Genomic DNA, 18,500 nt, shown 5'->3' on the forward strand with positions numbered 1-18,500 from the left:
CCCCCCCCCCCGCCCGCCAACGGCGGGTCCCCCTGCTCGGCGATCCTCCTCGCTTCCCGCGCTTCTCCATCGGGGACCCAGCCCCGGGCCCCCTCTCTCCCTTCCCCTCTAATTTCTCTTCCGGACGCTGCCATCATGTTGAAGCCTCAGCCGCCACAACAGACGTCCCAGCCCCAGCAGCCGCCCCCCACGCCCCAGGCCGTGGCTCGCCGGCCCCCCGGCGGGACCAGCCCTCCCAACGGCGGCCTCCCGGGGCCGCTGCCCGCCACCGCGGCTCCCCCGGGGCCCCCCGCGGCCGTCTCCCCGTGCCTGGGGCCTGCGGCCGTCGCCGGGAGCGGGCTCCGTCGCGGGCCCGAGAGCATCTTGGCTGCGCCGCCGCCGCCGCCGCAGCATCAAGAGCGACCGGGGGCAGTGGCTATCGGCAGCGTCAGGTGAGGACGGGGCTTCCCGGCACGGGGGGAGTCCAGGAGGAGGCGGCGGCTCTGGTTTTTGGCGGAGACGCGCCCGGGCCGGGCGCCGTTGAGGGGGCTCTCGGGGCCCAGAGCCCCCCAGAAGGCGGGGGTGGACCCTCGTGCCAACGGGTCGGGGGGGGGGAGAAGGCTCTCCGGGCGGTCTCCAGAAACCATGGCGCTCTCTGGGCCTGGTCCCCGCTTGGGGTCTGGGCCCTGAGGGGAGGCGGGGCGCGTCCCGCCAGCTCCTTCGGAGAAGGGTGTTGGGGGGGTCGAGGAGGTGATGGGGTCCCCAGCTCCATTACCACGAAGGATCTCGCGGTCCCCGGTTTCGGCCAATGGGGAGTCAGCTGCAGGAAGGGGTCCCCGGCTGTAGCCAATGGAGGGGGGGCGCGCGGCCCACAGTTTGACCAATGGGGAGGGAGGGACTTGGGAGCGGAGTCCTCCCCGCTCCTCCCGGTGTAGCCAGTAAGAGGGGAACGGGGTGGGCGGGGGCGCGGAAGCGGCGGCTCCTGGGAAGACTGCGGGCTGGGGAGCTCCTGCGCGCGCGCGCCCTGCCCGTACGTGCGCGCGGATGCTGTCTTATGACTCGGGCATTGGCTTGCCCCGGTAACCACGTAGAGCGGAGGCGGGGGAGGGAGGGCTTGCACGGAGGGGGTCTCGGGGCGTCCGGCGCCGGCGAGCGTAGAGCGGGTGCCCGCGGCTGTTTTCGGCGTGTCAGTGCGATCGAGAGTGGCGCTGGACGCAGGCGTAGTGGGTTCTGTTCCGGAGGGGCGGTGGAGGGATGCGGGCTCCAGTGCGCAGGCGCGGACCGGGCGAGGCATCCCGGTAGAGGGCTTTTGCGGCTGCGCGGTCCCCCAGCCCCGCCAACGGCCCCCTCCTCAACCGCCGGTTACATCAGCCGTCGAGGAGCAGTGTTACCTGGCGATTAGGGATCCCTTCAGAGTGGGTAACAGGCTGAATGAGGAACGAGGGCGCAGGGGTGGGGTGTGGAGAATGTACGTCTCCTGGGATTTGGAACTAAGGCTGCTGAAAATGCTTTTTTCCTCTGGGAGATGGTGTGTTCAAGCCAGGTAGTGCTGCATCTGGGATGCCCGAGCTTTCACCTTCATGACTGAATTGGGCTGTTGGTTTGTTTAGTATTGTAGCAATGATTTGTTGGAAGAATGAAGTACTGGCCCTTTGGAGAAAGTCAGAAGGTTGTATTGCAGTGGTTGTTAAGAGCATTTGACAGCCGTTCCTTATTGAGTGTTTGTTGGTCTTTTTTAATCTTGTATTTGGAGAAAAGTTTGGCAATAAATGCCTGCTTTCTTTTATGTGAGAATTTGAAAAGTCTCGTTAGTTAATTGGTTGATTGGCTAAATCAGCAAGTTGGTATGGCTTGCTGTTAATTAAAATTAGCTTATTTTTCTTTCTCTCTCTCTTTTTACAGGGGACAGAGCACCGGAAAGGGACCCCCACAGTCACCTGTGAGTGCCTTTTTTTTTTTTCCTTCTGTAGAGACATTGAGAAGACCTAATATGGGCGGTCTAGGAAGAAACAGTGTTTACCTGCTGCTTCTTACTTTCCTCTTGTGTGACAGGTGTTTGAAGGTGTCTATAACAATTCCAGGATGCTGCATTTCCTGACAGCTGTGGTGGTAAGTCCAGGCTTTAACTTGGGTGTTGAAGGAATGTGCTTTTTCGGTTTCTTGAAGGACTTAATCAATCTTCCACCTTTTTAGGGCTCTACTTGTGATGTAAAGGTGAAAAATGGTACCACTTATGAGGGCATTTTTAAGACTCTGAGCTCAAAGGTCAGTGTACTCAAATTAGCTGATTTCTAAAGCTGCATAGGAGAATGAACTTGAGGGAGTGGATTGGGTGTCACCAGGCAGTTTTGAGGCTTTTGCTAAATTCTCTGGCTGTTGTTGGGAGAGGTGGGAAGACGTGAGAATTTGGTGTGCCAGTCTTTTGATGCTGACCCTGGAATGTTGGAAATGGGGCTTTTGTAGTTTGAACTGGCAGTTGACGCGGTACACCGGAAAGCCTCGGAGCCAGCAGGTGGGCCTCGTCGGGAAGACATTGTGGACACCATGGTGTTTAAACCAAGTGATGTTCTGCTAGTCCACTTCCGAAACGTTGACTTCAATTATGCTACTAAAGGTACTGGGCTGGGCTGCTGGGCTGCTGTGTCAAACTCACTGAGTCGAAGTGCACAGGTTGAACACACGGCTTGATTTATCTTCTAGTACCTCTTAAGTAGAGATGACCGAATTTTCCTTCTTGAAAACATGTTCTGATGTCTAAAAGTCCAGTGAATTATGACAGTTACTCCTATTTTCCTTGTTTAGTTTTCAACTTCCCTTGTTTTGTTTTTTCAAGACAGGGTTTCTCTGTACATGTAGCGTTGGCTGTCCTGGACTTGCTCAGTAGACCAGGTCGGCCTACAGAGATCCGCCTGACTGCCTCCCTGCCTTCTGGGATTAAAGGTGTACATCACCACGCCTGGCCAGCATTTGCTTTTGAATTACTATTAGATCTGTAGTTTGGGATTTTTGTTGTTGTTTTGGGGTTGTATTGAGAAAGTTTCTTTATTTTGGCCCTGGTTGTCCTTATCAAACTCAGATCAAATTGCCTCTGCTTCCTGAGTGCTGGTATTACCAGAATTTGCCACCCTGCCTAAATAGATCTGTGTTTCAGCATTCTTACCTGCTGCCAAACAGGCATATAAAATCTAAATCTGATGTTTTCTACAAATTTCCTTTTTGTTAAAGTCTATGGGGTCAGGGAGTGGGGATGAGATGTTATAGCTCCTAACTCTTGCGCCTCACCTCTGCCACAGACAAGTTCACTGACTCAGCCATTGCCATGAACTCTAAGGTGAATGGAGAACACAAGGAGAAGGTGCTTCAGCGTTGGGAGGGCGGTGACAGCAATAGTGATGACTACGATCTGGAATCTGATATGGTACGGTCTTTCCTGAGAACAGGGCAGGCTGAATGTAGTCAATGTGGATTGTTGGTATAGACGTGCATTATTATTTTTTTTTCCATTGACTTTTTATTCATTCATGTTTAGAAGTTCATTCTTTTATTGGTGGTGGTGGGCGTGGGTGTCTGTTGAGAGGGTGGTGTTTGTTTTGCATTGAGGTCCATTTTTGTAATCAACTGTTGACTCTTGGAAAGGAAGGTAGAAAAGGGGTCCGTTTCCCCATCCTCTGCATTGATAGTGTTTCTTCATGGCATTAATTTATTCATAAGTTAGTCTTTGGTAATCCATGCCTCCAATCAAGCCTTAGGAAGTTGAGGAAGAAGAATTGTGAGTTCGAAGGCCAACTTGGACTATATAACAAAAAGTATATCTATAAAGAAAAACAAAGGCGTGCTGGAGAGGTGGCTCAGAGGTTAAGAGCACTGGCTGCTCTTCCAGAGGTCCTGAGTTCAATTCCCAGCAACCACGTGGTGGTTTTCAACCATCTGCAATGGAATCTGATTCCCTCTTCTGCTGTGTATGAGAACAGTGTTTTTATACATACACACAAGAGAAATACAAACTTTTTTTAAAAAGGGAAGTGAACTAACAAAAACCTCCTGACTATATATAGAGAGCAGTGATAGCACCTTTGATTCCAGAGTTTAGAATGTGGGAGCAGGAGGACCAAGGGCGTAAGACAGTCCTTAGTGTCCTTGCATTCGGGTCACATGAGTGTTTTCAAGCACATCTTGTGAATGCATGTTGGCTTGTTCAGTTTGTGCAGGGGTCTTTAAGGGTTCAAGTTGGTGGAAAGGAGGTGGCATGTCATCTTCCTTGCCTGGTTTTAAACATTCTTTTCATTCTCTTAGTCCAATGGGTGGGATCCCAATGAGATGTTCAAATTTAATGAGGAAAACTATGGCGTGAAGACCACCTATGACAGCAGTCTATCTTCTTACACGTAAGTGTTTTGGAAGTGAGGTGGTGGTGTTGGGTGGGAGGTGTGCAGGGCGTTCCTCTCAATAAGGCAGACCTCTGAATGAAACAGTTTTTGTATGGTATGTGCCTTTCTGGGATTATAGGTGGTCCTCCTGGGTTTGCATGCTGAATTGCTTTCCTTGTGGATAGAAATAACCTTCATTAATCTGGGAATGTAGACCAGCTCTAAAGTATGTGCTATCCAAATAGAAGGAGCTGAGTTCTGTCCCCAGCAACCCTATACAAAGACTAGTGTGGTAGTGTGCCTTGTGAGCCTCCTGCTGCAAAAACAAGCTCAGGGCTGGGGGGTGGCTTCTGGCCAGCCCAACCTAGGCTGGTCCCCACGCTCTGCTAGGAATTGGCAGCTGTCTTTTGAATATATACTGACTGAATTGGGGGTTAAGTTCAGTACTGAAACGCTTGTCTGACATTTGCAAGGTCCTCAGTTCAGCCCTCAACCCTATAAAAAAAGGTTTTGAAGTATTAAATTTAATGCCACGGACTTGAACTAATCATGTAGTGGTAGCAGTGTTGTCCTTTTATTATTTCCTTGCACTGGGATGATGACCTTTTTGGGTGTATTCTCAGGGTTCCCTTAGAAAAGGACAATTCAGAAGAGTTTAGGCAGCGGGAGCTGCGTGCAGCCCAGTTGGCTCGAGAGATTGAGTCAAGTCCCCAGTACCGCCTACGGATTGCCATGGAAAATGATGATGGGCGAACGGAGGAGGAGAAGCACAGCGCAGTTCAGCGCCAAGGGTCTGGGCGGGAGAGCCCCAGCTTGGTGTCCAGGTAACTATTGGCAACCAGGATTATTTGGGGCTTTACAGTAGGGTCTGGGCCTGGGCCAAGAGCTTTCGTACCGTATCGTTAAACTTCACCTTACTGAGTGTAGGTAGTAAATATCTAGTGGTTCCCAGTTTTGAGGTTTAGACTGAAGCCTAGAGAGCTGGTAACTTGGTGCAAGAGCAAAGCTTATGGAGTTTTAAATGCTTGGGTACATAGTTTTTCTTAATGTATTTGTGTGTACTGTTTCTTATGTCACAAAAATGAAATTGTGTATGCCTAGCATCTCATAAAAGTGCTTGGCCATTCTGGTAGGTAAAGAGTGGTAAAGTTCCAAAGCTCTTCGCTACTTGAACTGGGTCTGGGTTGAGAAATAATGTCGTAAGCCCATAGCTTTGGTCTATCACAGGTCAGGTATGATAATGAAGTCAGGTGTGGGGGTTGATTCAGAAAGAAAGTCTCTGTGTTGTTCAAGTGTTTGGATTTGTGGGCCTCCTACCCTTCCATCTTTCCCCAGGGAGGGGAAGTATATCCCTTTGCCTCAACGAGTTCGGGAAGGTCCCCGGGGAGGAGTTCGATGCAGTGGTTCTCGAGGAGGACGGCCTGGCCTTAGCTCTTTGCCACCTCGGGGCCCTCACCATCTTGACAACAGCAGCCCTGGCCCTGGGTCTGAGGCACGTGGTATTAATGGAGGTAGGTTATGACGTATACTTTTGGCAAAAGAAAGTGGGAAGGATGATTAATAGGATTTGAAGTGTTTGTCGGGATGATGTGTCAATGTTTTTGTAATAAGCAGTTATTTCTTTTTCTTCACATTTGAAAAAAAAAAAAAAGGTCCTTCCCGCATGTCCCCCAAGGCACAGCGGCCTCTTAGAGGTGCCAAGACTTTATCTTCACCCAACAATAGGCCTTCTGGAGAAGCTTCTGTTCCTCCAACACCTGCAGGTAGAGAGCTTCAGTGGGGCTGGCAGTAGGCAGGGAAGGAAGCTTGTAAGCGGGAGGTGGGGTGGAGGATAGGGGGTGGGAGGTAAAGGAGTTGTTGAAATGCTGGAGACAGTTTGTAGATGCTTGGTGTAGGGGACTGTCTAGATTTAAGTACTTTTTTGGGAAAGAACTTCACAGTTTCCTTGGTTTCTAACCACGTCAGTCTATAAGTTGTAGCTGGTTGTCAGGTGTTTTGTTGAGGCTTCAGTTTTGTTACCAGAACTTTAGAACAGGAAGGGCTGTAGCATCTTGAGTCTTTTGTGATACTAGGTGAGGCCATTTGCCGACTTACGTACTTGTCTGCTCTGGTCTTACATAGGAAAATTGTGACCCTGCGTGTGAAAAAGCTTGTAAATTTTCTGGGGGTTTTCATCTTGTGTGCACTACTTCTTGGCCAGCAGTAACCATTGTACAGCTCTCCCTTTTCTTCTCCCTTTTCTTCCAGCGGGCCGGGTGTACCCTCCAAGGTCTCCCAAGTCTGCTGCGCCTGCCCCAGTCTCAGCTTCCTGTCCTGAGCCTCCCATTGGTTCAGCAGTGGCGTCCTCTGCCTCCATCCCTGTGACGACATCACTTGTGGATCCTGGAGTAGGCTCTGTTTCCCCAGCATCTCCAAAAATCTCCCTTGCCCCCACAGATGGTAAGAACCAGGTAAATGTTTGAGAGCTGTGGTTGTGACTGGATAGCAGAACCTTAGTTTCTCTCTCTCTCTCCCTCTGCCACCTCAGTAAAAGAACTCCCAACCAAGGAGCCCAGTAGAACTTTGGAGGCCCAAGAGCTGGCCCGGATAGCTGGTAAAGGTGAGGATAATTTCATTGTCTGGTCCCATTTACTTGGGGGAGCATTTCCCTTTGGAAGTTTGTTGGGATTCAAAAGTAGTGCCCATCTGCCCTTGGATTTCATTTCTCTTTTAAAATTCTCAACAGCCCCCCCTCATTCATTCATCTATTTGTTTATTTGTTTATTTATGTGTCTTGTCATGGACTACTAACTAGCCTTGTGTAATCTTTCAGAAGAAAAATTATATTTTATCCTTAATTTCCTGTTTTTTCATAGTCCCTGGTCTTCAGAATGAACAAAAACGATTTCAGTTGGAAGAACTGAGGAAATTTGGGGCTCAGTTCAAGGTGAGTGAAGCTTGGAGAGGAGCCAAGATACAATATGGATGTGGGATGTGTCGAGGCCAAGGCCAAGTGGATGGGAAAGGTGAAATCCAACAAGTGTTATATAGGAGATAAAACATGGGGTCTGATACATGGATTATTTCTCCTCGTAGCTTCAACCTAGTAGCTCCCCTGAGACCAGCCTGGATCCATTTCCTTCCCGGATCTTAAAAGAAGAGGTCAAAGGAAAGGAGAAGGAGGTGGATGGCCTATTGACTTCAGATCCTATGGGATCCCCAGTCTCCGCCAAGACAGAATCCATATTGGATAAGGAAGACAAACCACCCCTGGCAGCAGTGGGGGCCACTGAGGGGCCAGAACAGCTCCCACCACCTTGCCCCAGCCAAACTGGCAGTCCCCCAGTGGGCCTCATCAAGGGAGATGACAAAGAGGAGGGCCCTGTTACTGAGTAAGTGGTGGAGGTGGGTGCTGAAGATATTTGGTGCTTGTCATCCGCTGGTGAAGGGCATGGCTCAAGAGCTGGCTTTGTTTTCTCTTACAGACAAGTAAAGAAGTCTACTTTGAACCCCAATGCCAAGGAGTTCAATCCAACAAAGCCTCTGCTGTCTGTGGTGAGCTGGGACTGTTGTGTGTAGACTTGGGCTTCCTGGGGGGGGGGGGGGGGCAGGAGAGTGCCTCACTGTCAGGGTAGCAGATGGTCCCATCACTGTTGCAGTCTGGACCGTAGAAGTTAGGCTGCTTTGTGAAAAACAGTGACATCGCAAGGGTTGAATGGTAGGGGGCTGCTGATTGACTCTGTCCGGTTTCTTTGGTTCTTATATTTGCCACGTCAAGTGTTTCTGAGGGTTAGGACTATGAGCCTCACAGAATCAACTGACCTGTCTTTAACTGGTGTACTCATGGGGCTTCCAGATAACAGGCAACCGCTTCTCGCTGCGTATTGTGCTCTCTGAATTTGAGAATGCCCATCTTGTGGTTTGCCCTAAAGCCCCAAGGAGAAATGTAGGATATATTTGGCACATAGCATTCTGTGGATTTCAAAAGGCTGGAGTGGGATTACAGAAATAAAATGCCTCTCTTGTCTCTCAGAACAAATCTACCAGTACTCCAACTTCACCAGGGCCCCGTACTCACTCAACACCTTCCATACCGGTGCTGACAGCAGGCCAGAGTGGGCTCTACAGTCCCCAGTACATCTCATATATACCTCAGATCCACATGGGACCAGCTGTGCAGGTAGGAGGAACTAGGTGAGCCTAGAGACAATGCTGACAGTCCTGCTCAGGCTTGTTGATGAGCATCTGTTGAGCCTCAGTTCTTATTTTTAGGCGCCTCAGATGTATCCATATCCTGTATCCAATTCGGTGCCTGGGCAGCAGGGCAAGTACCGGGGTGCAAAAGGTGAGCAGGGTTGGGAAGGACACTTGGGGCTGCCCAGTGCTTCCTGGTAGGTGAAGCTTGAGCTGTACATTGTTCCCCCTCCGCCCGCAGGTTCACTCCCCCCCCAGCGCTCCGACCAACACCAGCCAGCCTCAGCCCCTCCGATGATGCAGGCTGCTGCTGCTGCTGCTGGCCCACCCCTGGTGGCTGCCACCCCCTACTCCTCCTACATCCCCTACAACCCCCAGCAGTTCCCAGGCCAGCCTGCCATGATGCAGCCCATGGCACACTACCCTTCACAGGTACAGAGCCACCCCTGAGACAGCCTGAGGGAGCTAGCCAGCTGTAGGATTGGGATAGAATTCTTGTAACAAGACACTGGACCCTTGCTCTGTTTTTCCCCCGAGTCAAGGCTCTTAATGTTTGCAAATAAGATAACTATTGAGGCTCAGGCTGCTGTGCACATGGAAGCTGACAGGACATAGCTCTCCAGGCTGCTCTGCTTACTGTTCTGCTGTTTCTTCACCAGCCGGTGTTTGCCCCTATGCTTCAAAGTAATCCACGAATGTTGACGTCGGGAAGCCATCCCCAGGCCATTGTGTCATCCTCCACTCCTCAGTACCCCTCTGCAGAGCAGCCTACCCCCCAAGCCCTCTATGGTGAGTTCTGGTGCCCACTCCTCCACTGGGCTGTGTTGTGTGCTTCTGTCCAAATTGCTCACCACTTGGTCTCCTTTCCTTCTTGCTGCAGCCACTGTTCACCAGTCCTATCCACACCATGCCACACAGCTCCACGGCCACCAACCGCAGCCGGCCACCACGCCTACTGGGAGCCAGCCACAATCCCAGCATGCGGCCCCCAGTCCCGTTCAGGTGCCGAGAATGTGGGAGTAGGTTGGGAAGTCTGAATGGTTGAACCAGGAATGGGTGGCTGGAAGAGGGCTGGATCATTCCTCAGCAGAGAAATGGCGTGAGGGGGTACTTTGCATGGCAGAATGGGTAGCACTCATACTTCACTTCTACTCTGGCAGCACCAGGCGGGGCAGGCCCCACACCTGGGCAGTGGACAGCCACAGCAGAATCTGTACCATCCAGGGGCCCTAACAGGCACGCCGCCTTCTCTACCCCCGGGACCTTCTGCCCAGTCCCCTCAGAGCAGCTTCCCCCAGCCAGCTGCTGTGTACGCCATCCATCCCCACCAGCAGCTGCCCCACGGCTTCACCAACATGGCCCATGTTACCCAGGTAGGAACCCGGGGCTTTACTGTCTTTGCCAGAGTCAGTCAGAGGGTGAACTGTAGGTAGTCCCTCTTCAGAGTGCGTGTACCACTTTGCAGTGCTGCTTTGTTAAGGGGTCTCAGAACCTCCTCAGCCTGGGGACTGAAAGTAATTCTCTTTACAGGCCCATGTCCAAACTGGAGTCACAGCAGCCCCGCCCCCACACCCTGGGGCTCCCCACCCGCCCCAGGTGATGCTGCTGCACCCTCCCCAGGGCCATGGGGGCCCCCCCCAAGGCGCGGTGCCCCCGAGTGGGGTGCCTGCACTCTCAGCTTCCACACCCTCACCCTACCCCTACATCGGACACCCCCAAGGTGAGCAGCCTGGCCAGGCGCCTGGATTTCCAGGAGGAGCCGATGACAGGATTCGTGAGTTCTCGTTAGCTGGGGGAATTTGGCATGGAAGAGCTGAGGGGCTGCAGGTGGGGCAGGATGCACGGGTTCTGGGTGGGGATTGAGGGGTCTTGGAGGCAGGGCTGTCCTAGAGGGCGCCCGCCGACCCACGCCTGTCTGTGAAGTATGTAGGGTGGGCAGAAGCCACAGTCGCCGCCGCCAGGGGCTTGCTCCTGGCTCTGTCCTTTGCTTCCCTCCGTCCTCGCTCAGTTGTGATCCAGCAGCCCCCCTCCCCACTGCCTCCCCAGCTCTCAGTGACCCCGACTGTCTCCTGACTTAGCCGAGGTAAGGTCAGCGCAGCAGACAGGGCCAGACTGGGGCGTGGGGGGCTGAGCTGGGCAACTGAGTAAGGGCTCTGGCCTACTGGGAAACAGCGATTGACCTGTGCTTCTGACAGCCCCCTGAGACTCCTGGAGGAGGCCGCTCCTCCCCACACCCCCAAACCCCTGGACGCATTGACAGAGGGACAGCTGCTCGGGTTCTAATGCTCCTGCTCTCTCTCTTTCCCCTCCAACCAGTTCAATCTCATCCCTCCCAGCAGCTCCCCTTCCACCCCCCGGGGAACTGAAGATTGTCCTGGCCGCGACCTGAGACCTCCATGAGTGGAGGGAAGAGTGATCTATGTCTCTTCCCCCAGCAGCTCGGACCAGTCCTAGCCCCACCCCCAACCCCTTTCCCTTGGGGAGCTGGGGAATTCCTGCCAAGCACCTTGAATGGGAGGGGTCCTTGAAGTGGGCAGGGCTGGGGTCCAGCAGGGGTGGGGGAGGTTCCTGTTCTGCCCCTGCCGGGTCCCACCCAGTCTTGTCCTCCCATCCTCTCATTATTCCCCCGCTGGAGACGGAAGATCTTTTATTTTCTATTATTTATAACCTCAGACTTGGGCCCCCTGTTTTTCCCCCATTAACTTGAGTGTCCTGTGTGAGAGACCGACAGACAGATGCCTCAAGGACTTTTACTTTTTATTACATAAAAAATTTTAAAAAATAAATAAAAAAAAATAAAATTTTAAACTAACTTAACCTGCCTGTAGTTTTGATTTTTAAAAACATTTTTAGACATTCACAGGTTTACCTCTGCTAGTACTGAGGGTTTTTTTTGTCAGTTTTTCTCTCCATGTAAATCTTGTGTTTGATGTACCTGGTATATTGGATTCCTCAAATTGTAGTTTATAGGTGATGTGGGTGCTGGAAACCAAACCCAGGCCCTCTGTAAAAGCAACAAGAGCTCTTATCTCCTGCCCAGCCATGTTTTTAAGGAGGCACAGAGGACTGAAGGTGGGGATAGTGTTTAGCAGCCTACAGGGTCTTTGGGCTGGGGAAAAGTCCCCAGATCTGGGTATACCGTGCTGGGTGAGAGGGGCTAAGGAAGGCGACCTTCTAAACCAGTGCCCTCAAGACGGGTGGCACAGGGAAGCAGCAGTGGCAGGTTTAAAGTGCATAGAACTGGAGAGTGCTGCTTTTTAACACTTCATTAAAGTTAAGTTTGTCATCTTTGGGAAGGTATCTCAAAACCTGAAGGTAATTTAGCTTTTGTGTCATCAGGAATTGTCCTGGGTGGTATTTTTGTGGTCTCCACATATGGTTTATCTACTTAGGCTGGAGCTACAGAAAGCTTGTATGGTATGCATGAGGCTCTAGGTACAATCCTAGCACAGCCAAAACTAGGAAACCTTACATGCTTTTTACCTCGATATTGAGGCCAAAGACCAGTTTTTTTGGTTTCTCAGTATAGCTAAAAATGTTTACTCCTAAGTACCCCAATTTATAATCTTGTTTATATTCACTGAGTGTTCCTGAGTTTTTGTGTTGAGAACAGGACCTTAGGCAAACCAGATTGGCCTGCCTTTACTCCTTGTCGGTTGTTTCAAAACCTTAACATTTTATGTATAGTTGGTGCCAAGAATTGAACCCACAGGGCCATACAAGTTAGGCAAATGTTCTACCACTGAGACAAACTGTAGCCCTAAAGAGTCAAACTTATCTTTGCTTGGAAGAATACAAGTTTGCTAAGGTTAAGTCTGTACTTACGTACTAAATCTAGAGTTCAAATATAACATAAAAGCCAGGCATTAACCTAGTAGACACAGAAGAGCAAAAATTAGCAGGGGCCAGAGGGAGATGGCTCAGAAGTTAAGAACACTGGCTGTTTCTTCCAAAGATCCTGAGTTCAATTCCTAGCAACCACATGGTGGCTTACAACCATCTATACCAAGATCCGGTGCCCTCTCCTGATGTGCTGTATAAATAATAAACAATTAGCACGTGAGCTGAGCCCTTGGTGGCTCCAAGTGATAACCAAACCTTTTCCCTATCTAGAAAAAATATTTTGTTGGAAAGCTCACTGAATTGGCTTCTTTTTCTCAAGCTGTCACAGCACTCGTATCTTTTGAGTCTGGCCTGTATGCCAGAAATGGACTTGATGCTAAACTCAAATGGCTCTGGGATACTTCAAATCCAGTGCTCTCCCATGTCCCCTACTTATACAGAAGGCACAAGACACAGGTCCAATTAGCCATGGAACAGTTTATTGCCTACCTCTCCTGAGGCCACTCCTTGCAAGCAGGAGAAATGTCCATAGTTGCACTCTGCTTGGATGCAGCTAATGTCCACAGGAGGAAACAATGATCAGGGCAGCTTTAAGCTCAACAACCTGAGCAGGAGTCCAGGCTCAGCTCCATTTGATGTTCTTGTCCTCCTCTGTCATAGCTGGTATGTCAATGACAAGGCCAGTGCCAATGGTCTTGTTGCCATCCCTCAAGGTGAAACGCTGGCCCTTCTCTATGATCATGGGCTGCCGTAAGATTAGGGTGAGCTTCAAGTCCTCTCCAGGCATGGCAAGTTCCTAACGGGAAAAGGACAAGGCAGTCATCAGGGTACCTTCTCATGGGAAAAATTCAACAGGCTGAAGAGTCTGTCTGGGAACAGCTTCATCCAGTTGCTAGGTACATGCAAACAGCATGAAAAAGTAAAAGGGATCATGATCAGTTGGTATTACGTAGTTTTAGTCAACAGGATTTTTCTGAGCCCTCTGTTTCATAAAACTAAAAACAAACACATATACTTTCTTCTTTGGAGCTTTTTAAGATACGGTTTCTTTGTATAGCCCTGGCTGTCCTAATAGAACTAGCTCTGTAATCCAGGCTGGCCTTGAACTCAGATCAACATATCCCTGCTTCAAGCCCTAGGATTGAAGGTATGCATCACCACTGCCCAGTGATGCACCCCTTTTCTATGGCATGTTTCTGAGTAAGCACTGGCCTGGCTGAGCTTTTAGCTTAATGTGGTCTAGAGAACACAGGTGAGGACTCAGCTGTCATCTAGTCTTTTCTACCCAGAGAAAGAACTAACCAGTGTGTCATGCTATATCTTTAGGTAGAACTCTTTTACTTTTTGTTTTGTTTTGAAGACAGGGTTTCTCTGTTAGCCCTGACTGTCCTGGAACTCACTCTATAGACCAGGCTGGCCTTGAGTTCTGCCTATCTCTGCAGAGATTTAAGTATGCATCAAGGATTAAAGGCGTGTGCCACCAAAGCCCAGTTCTATTCCTCTTGTATTTCCCAGCCCCAACATACCTTCCCTGGGGGCAAGACGATGCGACAGACCATATCCCAGGTCAGGGAGAACATGACAGGCATGAAATTAGATACGAACGGCTTGTGTCGGCCACCTTCCTCCTTGCTGAGGATGTAAACCTAGAGAAGGGCAACACGAATGAAATGGCTTGGCCGGAAGTCCTGCTTCTATGCAAGGGACAACTTAGCTCAGCCCTGACGAACTATCACTTGAAGTCCTTACCTGGGCCTCCACCTTCTGCTGGGGTTGGATAGAGCCTGGCTTGACCATGACCAAGCCACGCCTCAAATCTTCTCGCTTTAAACCCCGGACCAGAGCACCCAGGTTATCCCCTGCCTCAGCCCTATCCAGGCTCTTGTGGAACATCTCGATGCCTAGGAGGAAGAAGACAGCAGGGAAGGTGGTCTGAGGCAGAAGAAAGGTACAATACCCACATGGGGAAGGATCATTCTGAGCTTGCCCTGGGGTCTGGAGTCTTCTTTCTTATACCTGTCACGACGGTGCGAATGTTCTTGTTATGTCCCAGAAATTCACACTCATCTCCCTTCTTCAAAATGCCTCGCTCCAGTGTACCTGTCACTACTGTGCCCCGGCCTACAAAGGAACAGGACAGGTCATTGGGGACCCCAAGTTAGGTGGCCCCTCTATGGGAAGGGGTGTAGGTGAGCCCAGGCCTCACCAGGAATAGAGTAAACCGTCTCTATAGGGAGCAGAAAGGGCTTCTCCAGGTCCCGGGTGGGCACTGGGACGTAAGTGTCCACGGCATCCAGCAGCTTCTGCACTGACTTCACACCCAGCTCGGGATCACGTTGCTGTTGGTGACAGATGACAGGACTCTGAGATTTCTGCTCCTCTCATGGAAGGCTAGTCTCCGGGCACAGAACAGAGGCTCTATTCTGTCCTCTAACAGCAGCAGCCCCTGCTCTCACCTCAAGCGCACAGAGTGCGGAGCCTACAATGACTGGGGTCTCCTCTCCTTTGTAGCCAAACTCTGTGAGCAACTCCCGGATCTCCAGCTCCACCAACTCCACCATCTCCGAGTCCTGGACGGCATCTGCCTTGTTGACGTACACAACAATGTGCTCCACCCCAATCTGCAGGCGAGAAAGAAGCTGAGACCCTATCCTGAGTCGCCCAACGTCTCATTGACCTTCCATCCCATTCAGACCCCAGTACCTGTTTAGCCAGCAGTAAGTGTTCTCGGGTCTGGGGCATGGGGCCATCATTAGCTGCCACCACCAGGATGCAGGCATCCAGAGGGGCAGTGCCTGTGATCATATTCTGAGTGGAAGAAGAAGGTCTGCTTAGTTCAAGAACCTCTTCAACTGTTCGCCATCTAACTACAGGTAGCTCTGAAGACCCCCACCTCTGCCATGTCCTCACCACCCACAGCTCCGGCCACAATCCTTGTTCTTGCATCCAAACACCGCCACCCTCTTATAACCTCCCCTCCAAAGTTCGCTGACCTGACGCAGCTTCTGGCTGTCCCCAGTAACCCTCACCTTAACATAATCTGCATGACCAGGGCAGTCTGTGTGGGCATAGTGTCGGGCAGCAGTGCTATACTCCACATGAGCTGCATTGATGGTGATGCCCCGAGCTCGCTCCTCTGGGGCATTGTCTATCTCCTCGTACTTCTTGAACTTAGCTCCACCTCCCTCGGCTAGAACTACCGGAGGAAGAGAACACACCTCTCAACTCGGGTTCAGAGCTGCAGAGGAGCCTGGAGCCCTCAGATGTAACAGCGTCTCCTTACAGACCACTCCACACGGACAGACACGGTTCGTGTCTCACAGAGCTCTTCTTGTACAGGGAAACCTGTCTCCTGCACCTTCCCAACCACCCCTCCCTGAACTGTCTTTTGGCGCCAAGCTAAACTTCAGCGGACTACAGACACCGACACACCAGACACTCTCCGGCTCTGTCCTTCCAGCTGAAGGGGCATTGCCAGACGCCCCCAACCCAAACCCACTCACTCTTCGTGATGGCCGCGGTCAGGGTAGTCTTGCCATGGTCCACATGGCCGATGGTACCCACATTCACATGGGGCTTGTCGCGTACGTAGGTCTTCTTGGCCTCCACAGCTAGGCCGCGACACAGGAAGGGAGATGCCGAGGCCTTCAGCGGCCGCAGCCGACCTTGCAAAAGCGGGGTCGGTCTGGCGCCGAGACCTGCGGGGAAAGGTGCCTGGAGTCAGGGAGTGGATCCGAACCCAGCTCCCCTCGACGACCCTCAGGTCTCCCAGGATGGCCGCGGCCGACCCGCCCCCTCACCGCTGAAGCGGGTCGTCGTTCGTAATAGGGTGGCGGCCGCCATTGTGATAGTACTCGGCGACCAGGACCGAGAACTAAGCAGCGAGAGCCCAGCGTGCAGGAAGGACGGGCCCTTGCGACTCCAGGCCACTTCCGGCGGAAATGGTCGGAAAAGCGAGTCTGGGAGCCTCTAGCAGTCAGTCTCTGTGGCCATGGCCACTGATATCCGGGGATGGGGCGGAAGAGGAGGATTCTGGTGTCTCGGGGGCAGGATGGAGAACCTCCACAATTCAGCCTGAGGGACCGTTTCTTAGGAGGAAAAGGCGCAGCATCCCACAATGCAATGCGTCCCCAAAGGCTTATGGGTCTTGTAGTTTCCAGGGCAGCGGGCTGGGGGTCAGTTTGGGATAGGCGTTACCTGGAGCTGGGTTCGGTCCAGAGGGAAGACCTCCCAGCCCGTGAGCGGCGAAGTTAACTGGAGTCAGGGATGAGGTCCGGACAGGTCCAGCTCTTGCCATTAAATCCCACCCCCATGTCTCTTGTAGGGATCCTGTGCTCACTAACATTCCGAAGTCGTGTTAGCAGGTGGCCAAAGGACCTCCTCCCCCAGTGTGGTGCTTTGGCCGCTTGAGAAGCCGTTTTTTTTTTTTTTTTTCTTTTCTTTCTTTTTTTCTTCCTTCTTTCCTCCTTCCTTCCGAGAAAGGGTTCCACTATATAGTCTTGTCTGGCCTGAACTCCCTGTGTGGACCAAGCTCGCCTCCCAACTCTATAGAGAGATCTCCCTGTCTCAGTGCAGACAACTTGTCTTGGTGACAGGTTTTGTTCGTGTGACATTGAGGAGGAAGACTAGCTTTGGGGGCTTCTAAAAACCTGAGTCTTTTGTCTCCATAGTGGAACACGTGTAGGATACCAGCAAATGCCTGTTGGCTAAATGAATAATGTTAAGGGTGGTAATGACCTTTCACTTTCACATCCACCTATTCTTAGAGCTTCCTCACCTCACCCTCAATTGACGGTATTTGTTCCAAATGCTGCAGATTCCCCAGTTCCATCCCTAAAGAGATGATTCAGATGTCTTGGCACAAACAAGGACCCTATATCACACGTCTTCTAAAAACCAAACGGAGCTAGATACGGGTCCACACTTATGATCCCAGCACTTAAGACACTACGGCAGGAAATCCAGTTCTAAGACCTGAGCACAGACTGCAGCTCTGAAAAGGCAAAAAATAAAGGACAGTACATTAAAGTGTTACTAGGATCTTCTGCTAGACTCCAAGTGTTTGTGATTTTTTTTTTTTTTTTTTTTAATCTAAAGAATCCAGAAGAGGGGCTGGAGAGATGGCTCAGCAGTTAAAAGCGCTGGCTGCCTGGAACAGAAGTTTAGATTTCTTTAAAAACTCAATTATGATATAAATAAGTTGTTGTTTTTTTTTAAATCCCAAGTGGGGTATTTTAGTAGGGGTGTTGTTTGTCCACAACTTCAATTGTCTCGTGAGGGGCATGGCTTTTGCTAGCTGATAATAGCCTTCCACTTGCAGCACAGAGAAGGGCATGGCCTAGGGCCCTGAGGATATAAATTTGAGAGCCCAGAAAGAGAAAGTGTGGCTTACAGCAATCTGAAGAGACAATAGATAGATGGTGTAGCAGTTTGGAGCAGACATCTGGAGAGAAACACTTCAGCAGGGAGAAGTAAAGGGCTCTAAGCCCCCTCTTCCTAACCAACCTCTCTCCTACATAGGGTTGGGGAGGTGGAAAGGAGGTGGAGGTGTAAATACCACAAATAGTGGGTTTTTTAAATATTTTTTTAAGATTTATTTATTATGTACATAATGTTCTGTCTGCATGTACACCTGCATGCCAGAAGAGGGCACCAGATCTCATTATAGAAGGTTGGGAGCCACCATGTGGTTGCTGGGAACTGAACTCAGGACCTCTGGAAAAGCGGCCAGTGCTCTTAACCTCTGAGCCATCTCTCCTGCCCAAGTAGAGTTGTTTTGTTGTTTGTTTTTTTAATGAGTTCTATAGCTGCCCTTGCAGAAGACCTGGGTTCAGTTCCCAGCACCTACATGGCAGCTCACAACCATCTGTAAAATTCCATTTCCAGGGGATCTGGCACCCTTTTCTGGCCTCTCTGGATTCCAGACATTCACACAGTTCATTTACATACATGCAGGCAAAACAGTCATACATATTAAATAAATCTTAATTTTTTTTTCAGAAGAGACACATATGGAACACACATGGAGTTTTTTTTTATATTTTTAAACACAGTAAGTGGAGCATGTTCAAGAGGTGAAAGTGGACAATGTCCAATTAGTAAAACTTTGGGGTTCTGCCAGAGTGTTTCCAGAGTTTC

At 50.9% G+C, this 18,500-nt stretch overlaps 2 protein-coding genes across 10 annotated transcripts; one reads left to right on the forward strand and one right to left on the reverse strand.

Annotated features, from left to right (window-relative positions):
- The first annotated feature begins 15 nt into the window (after window positions 1-15).
- Window positions 16-11,331, forward strand: Atxn2l (ataxin 2 like). 9 transcript variants are annotated; one of them, XM_055627380.1, is made up of 24 exons: window positions 16-431; window positions 1,882-1,918; window positions 2,032-2,088; window positions 2,173-2,244; window positions 2,443-2,593; window positions 3,273-3,397; window positions 4,273-4,364; window positions 4,970-5,170; window positions 5,682-5,857; window positions 5,999-6,109; window positions 6,594-6,785; window positions 6,874-6,945; window positions 7,202-7,272; window positions 7,422-7,717; window positions 7,811-7,880; window positions 8,359-8,505; window positions 8,598-8,670; window positions 8,761-8,951; window positions 9,179-9,308; window positions 9,400-9,521; window positions 9,680-9,892; window positions 10,050-10,293; window positions 10,443-10,602; window positions 10,836-10,915. In XM_055627380.1, exons 1-23 carry the CDS (start codon window positions 136-138, stop codon window positions 10,595-10,597), a joined length of 3,294 nt encoding a protein of 1,097 aa, XP_055483355.1. In that variant the 5' UTR covers window positions 16-135; the 3' UTR covers window positions 10,598-10,602; window positions 10,836-10,915. The 9 variants fall into 9 exon arrangements, with proteins under 9 accessions (XP_055483355.1, XP_055483360.1, XP_055483358.1 ...); XM_055627385.1 differs by having other exon boundaries at window positions 10,050-10,239; window positions 10,566-10,602; XM_055627383.1 differs by lacking the exon at window positions 10,443-10,602 and having other exon boundaries at window positions 10,050-10,239; window positions 10,836-11,331.
- Window positions 11,332-12,819: 1,488 nt separating this feature from the next.
- Window positions 12,820-16,310, reverse strand: Tufm (Tu translation elongation factor, mitochondrial). Its single transcript, XM_055627677.1, has 10 exons — window positions 16,163-16,310; window positions 15,866-16,060; window positions 15,392-15,558; window positions 15,066-15,170; window positions 14,819-14,983; window positions 14,569-14,701; window positions 14,379-14,483; window positions 14,112-14,263; window positions 13,889-14,008; window positions 12,820-13,158 (listed from the first exon to the last, which is right to left on the reverse strand). Exons 1-10 carry the CDS (start codon window positions 16,203-16,205, stop codon window positions 12,985-12,987), a joined length of 1,359 nt encoding a protein of 452 aa, XP_055483652.1. The 5' UTR covers window positions 16,206-16,310; the 3' UTR covers window positions 12,820-12,984.
- Window positions 16,311-18,500: the final 2,190 nt, after the last annotated feature.

Source organism: Psammomys obesus, unplaced genomic scaffold, assembly GCF_907164565.1.
Source record: "Psammomys obesus unplaced genomic scaffold, mPsaObe1.curated_primary_1811, whole genome shotgun sequence".
NCBI classification, from domain to species: Eukaryota; Metazoa; Chordata; class Mammalia; order Rodentia; family Muridae; genus Psammomys; species Psammomys obesus.